The following is a 7299-nucleotide window of genomic DNA, read 5'->3' on the forward strand; positions in this document are numbered from 1 at the left end:
CGCTGTATATGAACACTCTTTTACATATGGCAAATAGACTAATGGGTAAGAAGCCAAATAGGATGTGCCTGTTATAATGACAGTGGAGCTGAAATAACAAAATGCTCTTTTATCGCCATTTGTCTTCCTCATTTCATCTCATCTTTTTATGTACTGTTAGCTCTCTCTCTCTCTCTCTCTCTCTACTCTTTCTCTCTCATTCCTCTTTCTGGCCTGTTCCTGGCCTTGTGCAGTACAAGTTTCTGTGCGGTTGTTGTCTCATGTGAACACATCCCATAGTTATTCTGATCTTGCAGCTGAGAGCATCTCTGAGAAATGGATGAGTCCTGTCAGGCTATGTCAGTGCAAAGTGACTTCATGTCTGCAGGCTGGCTGTGCGTGAGTGTGTGTGTGTGTGTGTGTGTGTGTGTGTGTGTGTGAGTGTGTGTGTGTGTGTGTGTGTGTGTGTGTGTGTGTGTGTGTGTGTGCGTGCGTGCGTGCGTGCGTGCGTGCGTGCGTGCATGTGTGTATGCGTGTGTGTGTGTGTGTGTGTGCGTGTGTGTGTGTGCGTGTGGGTGTGCGTGTGTGTGTGTGTGTGTGCTTGCTTGCGGGCGGGCGTGTGTGTCTAGGAAAAGAGCAGAACAGGAGCACAAGCAGGAGAAGAAAAGGTAGAGAATTAAAATGGAGCAGTCCCAATAGAGAGAAATGTGAGAAAGAAGGAGGCTGTGTAGGGAGCCAGGAGTCAGCGCTGGAAGCACCCGAGCATGAGGAAATAACCCGTGTGGCCATCAGATAAATAAGACATGAAACCTTGAGCTGTTCACAAACAGGACAAATCTGCCCACAAGTATTGTTCTCGGCGATGGATTTAAATTCCAATAGGTGCAGTCCCTGTGTCCACAAGATGGAAAAGATAACACATCTTACTCCAACACACATGCAACACGATCCATCACTGTTGGGCAATAACTTGGACACTTTTGTGATGGATGTTGCATTAGAAGGAATCCTTTGAGAGACACAAAACTACATGGAAGGAAGGCAAGCATTATCACAAAATGAGGTAATATATATGTGTGAGCTTGTGCCTTAAGGCTCACGGTAACCTAATCCAGGGTCTCCCTCAGTCTCTGGTCAGCATAGTGGCGGACTGAAGCAATAACTCTCTCATCAGCGGTAATATATGGACAGTCCCTTTCAGATACTGAACCTCGGTGTTAAATGGAAAATACTTGTGTAGGTATCAAAACCTCTCTCTGCAAGGATTTTCTCAGGGATACAAGAGGAAAGAAATCAAGATTTCACAAGGCCTGGAGTACTTTGTCTTTTCTTTCTTTCTTTCTCTTTTTTTTGTTGAATAAATCAATTTCAGTGCAATCTCCTAGACATGATTGGCAAAGTAAAGGAGGTTTTATCTCCAGGCTTGAGAGGGTGGGGATAGGAGACTAAAATGGGATAAGATAAGAAGCTGTCTTCATGTTTAACAGAGGAACTGGGGGCGGTGAGGCTTTTTAACTTGAGGAACAGCAAGTTGTGCAGCAACATTAAGGTCTTAACTCAGCAACTGAGGTAATTTAAAAGTTTCTATGGCCACTGTGATAGAAAACACAAAGTTGGTGCTGTCATAACATTGCATGCACCTCTCCATCATGTAGGCCTATGAGGTTTAGTTGCAGCCTCTACAAAAATGAGCCCTCCAAAATCGGGATGCATTTATTCACACTGAAAAGTTAATGTTTTCATGTCTGTTGTTCAACAGCCACTCCTCCAACGTAATAGCTCTCATTGCTGCATCTGAATTATGCTGAATTATGTTGTTTGTAAACTCAAGGCAGTTAAAGTAGACTGTACCCCAGATTGCATCCCTGACTGGAAACTTGCCTCCGGATGCTGCTGCCTAGTGGGCTGACTTGATTATGCCGATTTGCTGTGTTTTATTGTCTGACATTTACATTCTCTGTTTACGTTCCATTTGTTTTGTGGCAAAGCGCAGCCAACAAAATACCATAAACAAAAGTTGTTAAACAGCGTTCTGTTCATTTCAAAAACACTAGCCGTTTTAGTTACTGTTGACAAATGAATGTAAATTATCGACTTTTAAATTGACATGTTCTTCGCAGTGACTAAGTCTCAGTACACCCAGTGGAAACAGGGAACTATATGTGTTCCATGTCTAAATTCTCTCTAGCAAGCCAGCATGCCATGATCCATCTATGAGGAAGTCATGACTTTACCATAATCTCACACGAATCAGGGTCATGCAGAGTTGACTGCTTTGAAAAAGTCATACTGCATGTGTATGACTACTGTGTGTGGGCGACCTTTGAACTATCATCACAGAACACTGCACGGGGAGATTATATCAAGACATGCATACCCCTCACCCTCATATCAAGCAGGAGAACTGGTTAGTCATCAGACACTCAATATAAATATAGAATCACCATGCCTAAATGTATACCATAAACATACAGAGGGAATTTTGAATTTGTAATGAGTTATCCACATAGATGCTCTCGGCCCACTCTTAGTTGCTGGAGCTGAACGAAGGAGGAGTCATTGACTTCAGTGAACCACATTAACATCACATGAGAGTACAGGGATTCTTTTGGCCTTTTTCCGCCTCTGCAGCGATGTGAAGGCCTTTCTGAGTGTTTCATAGGAGAGCTGTACTTTTATTCCAAACCATACTGAAATACTGTGCTGCCCTTTGGGGCGCTCCTTAAGCACATCAAAAAGTAAAGTTACAAAAAAAAAAGTAATTGTTGTGCAGCTGGAAGTCAGGCATCTGAATGGTCTACTCCTTAGAGGAGCCTTGTAAGAGCGGCGACCCTTTAATGTGTCAAATTAAGCAACTCTCTTGAAGATTGCTGAAAATTGAAATGTCTTAATCAGAAAGGGACTGTCTCAGGTCCACGGCAGAGTTTCCCAGGCGAGTCAAAAAGAAATGAAGATGGAGAGAAACATTACTCTAAAGGATACATCCAACAAACAATTTAATTTTGAGTAATGAAATAAAGAATAAATCATCACATGCCAAATTCACAAAGGACCAAAGCGTTCCAATTTCACCTCCAGGCAATATCAAGGGCCAGTGCCTCAGCATGCTGCTAGGTATCCCCCCCAAAGACAGACAAGGAGCAGTGCTGCTCAGCCCAACGCCAGCTCCTGCCTGGTTTGGTTTTAATTGCTTACGAATATCATTATTCAGTGTCTGAACATCACTTAGCCCAAGACAGAGAAATGTGTAAAATGAGACAGAGTGTGTGTGTTCGCTCCAGCAGAGATCTCTGAAGATGCTTAATCAGAGACAAATGGAGACGGATGGAAAACATTGTAGATGAAGCTGTTCTGGATGTCTGCTGGTATGCCAACCCCCCCACTCCACACTCCCCACTGTGAAATGACATGCATCAAGGCGTTATGGCGTTTTCTTTACTTTATTTGTGAATGTAGCCAACAGCTTAAAATAGCCACTTTGTTATAAGTGGAGGTCAGCAGCCTTTGTAGTAAAATGACACGACTCAACAACTGCATCTGGAATCTGGAGTTTGTTCAAAATCGCTCCCTGTGGCAGAGAGTGCCAGAGGGCCTAGCTCAGTGCATGCTCTCTGTGTGTAACCACGCAACCACAAATTTGTTTTCAACTCGCCAGTAAACATATGAAGTGATACTGACCCCCTTTAACCACTGTCATTCCTTCTCTTGCTTCTTGCTCTGTGTTTGTGTGCTTAGGGGTTGGACAAAGCTGAGCAGAACATGAGCAGAATCTTTCCAAAACAAAAGAAAGGAAATGTACAACATCCATCAAGGCAAGTAAGGGTAGAGAAAACATCAAGTCCCCAGGTCAATACTGGTGTCATTATCCACACAACACCAGACAGTAAAACCTGTATAAACATATATACTGTATATATACACATGAGGCTAGAGCCATATGATATATCTTAGGGGCTTGTAGTAGGAATAAACCAATCGATCAATAAATGAATAAATAACAATAATTGTATATAAATATCATATATATATATATTATAGATATATATTTAGATTGTTTTACTTATTTCAATGGCATCACAAAGAAAGACAAAGAGTGAGTCAGGGAGTCAGTGAGAGGATGCTGTTAGCAAGACAGATCAGAAACACTGAGCCAGGGATCAGTCTCGGATTCCTGTTTTGTCAGAAATCAAATCCCACAGGAGCATTAAGTGATCCGCTGTCACAGCAGAGGGAAGTCCACAGAATACATTTGCCATTTAGGGTGGAAACAAGAGTTTTGTGTAGATCATTTTGTTCTCGCTCTCTCTTTCTCAAGGTAACCTGAGGTGTCCATTTTGTCTTACTGAGGACAGGAAAGAATATAAAAGTGTCTGCTTTTTTCCCCCCTCCCTCCAGATCTGAATTATATGTCAGGTTGTTGCATCGCAGAGACACAAGGACACTAAAGACATATGTGCAAAGTCATCATAAAAACAGTCTCCTGATACTGAACAGTGCCTCGGGACATCATTAACATGGCAGAGCTGCGTGTTAATGGTGATCGAGTGAAACAGAGTGGATGGGCACCTCCTAAAATACCCTGCTGGCTTCCCAGCCCACAGGACAACTGCTTGCCACCCTGCACCAAGCACAGCACATTAGACACACACACACACGCACACACACACACACACGCACACACACACACACACACACACACACACACACACACACACACACACACACACACACACACGGTGTACATCAGTCACATGGAGATTGTCAAGGCCTACGGAGGGAAGCCAAACACATTAGCTGAACAGGACCCATCCACCGGACACCGTCTGTCTTGGCCCATATCATCTGATCAAGCACTGTGCACTGGGCATGATCGCATTAGAGGCAACGGGCTCCATAAATTCTCCTTTACGACTCAGAACGACCTCTTCCAGGACTTGCACAGAATCTTCTGGAAGGCCCGGCGGAAGTCCTGGTTGAAGATGGTGTAGATCACCGGGTTCGCGGAGCTGTTGCAGTAGCCGATCCAGAAGAAGAACTTGAAGAGGGTCTCGGGGATGGCGCAGGGCTCTCGGCAGATGCCGTACAGGCTGTAGCTGAAGAAGAAGGGGAACCAGCAGACCACGAACACGCCCATGACCACGGCCAGGACGAAGGTGAAGCGCTTCTCCCGGGCCTGGGAGATCTTCTTCTTGGAGACGGTGCTCCGTCGCTTCCTCCGCGAGGAGAACAGGTCCAGGGACTTGCCGCTGGCCCTGGACTTGCGGCTGGACTGCTTGGAGCTGGAGCTGTCCTTGCGGCTGGCTCTCGCCTCCTTCTTGCAGGGCAGCTCGGGGTTCTGTTTGTTGGAGTGGTGGTGGTGGTGGTGGTGGTGTGGCTTTTTGCTCTTCTCGTCAGACGAGCTGCTGTCCTCCAGGTCCAAGTCCAGGTCGTCGTCGGTGGGTTTCGGGGAGGCGCAGTGGCCGTTCTCCTTGTCCGTGCTGTTGCCCCGACACAGGTTGCGCTGGCCCATGCCGTTCTCCAGCTCGGCCCCGTCGCCTCCTCCGCCCTTCTCCCCCTCGGCCTCCTGCCGCTTCTCCGACATGCTCCGGCTCCGCTTCTTGGCCACCTGGTAGATGCGGATGTAGACCAGGATCATGATGACGCAGGGCGCGAAGAAGGAGCCGATGCTGGAGTACAGTATGTACCACGTCACGTCGTTCAGCTGGCACGTGGGTGCCAGGGCATCCCCACTGCTGTCGTCGCGGTCCATGGAGATGAGAGGCGGGAAAGAGATCACAGCAGAGATCAGCCACACCACCACAATCATAGCCTTGACCCTTTGGGGCGTCCGTTTGAGGTTGTACTCCACCGCCTGTGTGACGGACCAGTAGCGATCCAGGCTGATGGCACACAAGTGGACAATTGAGGAGGTGCAGAAGAGGACGTCTAGTGCCAGATAAATGTCACACCAAACTTTTCCGAAAAACCAATAGCCCATAAGTTCGTTGGCTAATGAGAATGGTATGATTAATGTTGCCACCAGAATGTCTGCACTGGCCAGAGACACCAGGAAAAGGTTCTGGGGAGGTTTGAGCGCCCTGCTTGTTAGCACAGCGATTACCACCAAAACGTTTCCGACAATTGTAAACAATATGAGAAAGCCCACTAATCCCGTAAGCCCGTAGATAGTGGCCAAGGAGTACTGGCTTCTTGTGGAATTGGAACTGGTTATGGATGCATTTTCCGCATCACTGGATAAATTTAGAAAATCCATCTCGAATGGTATATAGTTATGCACAAAAATGGAAAAATGTCCACCGCGATTAACTGCCAATATTTTCACTTAGCTTGTCTATGAGGGAAAAAAGCACAGTCTCTGCGAACTGTCTTACCTCTCTTATTCTTATTTCGTCCATGTCCCATCTTCTTTGAATACAAGTGCATTCAATTTGAATTAACGATGTTTTTTCGTATCCTCCAAACGTCCCAATGTTACTGTTAATTGTATCATCCGTAGCAAACGTCCTCTGACTACATTCTCGTGCGCTTCCTGAGTCCCGCGCGCCCTACTATGAAGGACCACTTCGGTACCCTCTCTCTCTCTCTCGCTCGCTCTCCCACCCTCTCTCACACACACTCCCTCTTCCACCCTCTTTCTCTCCTCCCGGTCCTGTACTGAACGTAGAATACACGTGCTGGCCACATCAAACTAAAGAGCACAGCGCCGCCCATACAGAGAACAGGAGAAGGAACGAGAGAGGGAGAGAGAGGGAGAGAGAGAGAGAGAGAGAGAGAGAGAGAGAGAGAGAGAGAGAGGTATACCACCAGACGCTGATGAGGAGCAGGTTAATTGTGACATAAGTGACAAATCAAGTACTTTGGCATAGCGTTAAGTGTGTTTACGCTTTCTCTGTTTTATTGTAACAATATACCCTCTCCTTGAGAGCTATTAACGTCTGTTTTCCAAGGTTGACTTCCCCGTGCGCAAAACGCACCTGGACAGAATCAGGGGCGTTGGCAACTGATATCGTTTATCCCTAGAGGAGCTAAATCGCGGCTGGACTTTATTTAATTTCATACAGATCGAAAGTCACTCTCACCCGGCCCCTGTGAAAAATAACTACATATCTAAGAGTGGATAAGTAGCCGTTATACAGTAGCCTACACAGCATATAAGATAACATGCCATTTTATCAATCTCCGCCACTAAATGAAAAATATAGTCTTCGAAGGTCATAAAGCATATTTCCACACTATCTCGGCCCCACTGTGATCTTTCCACTCGCTGGATGTCACTGTTGTGACATACACTGCATTCGAAATGAAGTGCAGGAAAACCAT

General features: G+C 46.0%; 1 protein-coding gene across 1 annotated transcript; it reads right to left on the minus strand.

The window, feature by feature from the left end:
* Positions 1–4661: 4661 nt before the first annotated feature.
* Positions 4662–6246, minus strand: adra2c (adrenoceptor alpha 2C). The gene has a single exon (XM_062554619.1). It carries the CDS (start codon positions 6230–6232, stop codon positions 4892–4894), a length of 1341 nt encoding a protein of 446 aa, XP_062410603.1. The 5' UTR covers positions 6233–6246; the 3' UTR covers positions 4662–4891.
* Between the last annotated feature and the right edge of the window lie 1053 nt (positions 6247–7299).

The sequence above is a fragment of the Sardina pilchardus genome, chromosome 2, assembly GCF_963854185.1.
Source record: "Sardina pilchardus chromosome 2, fSarPil1.1, whole genome shotgun sequence".
NCBI lineage: Eukaryota > Metazoa > Chordata > Actinopteri > Clupeiformes > Clupeidae > Sardina > Sardina pilchardus.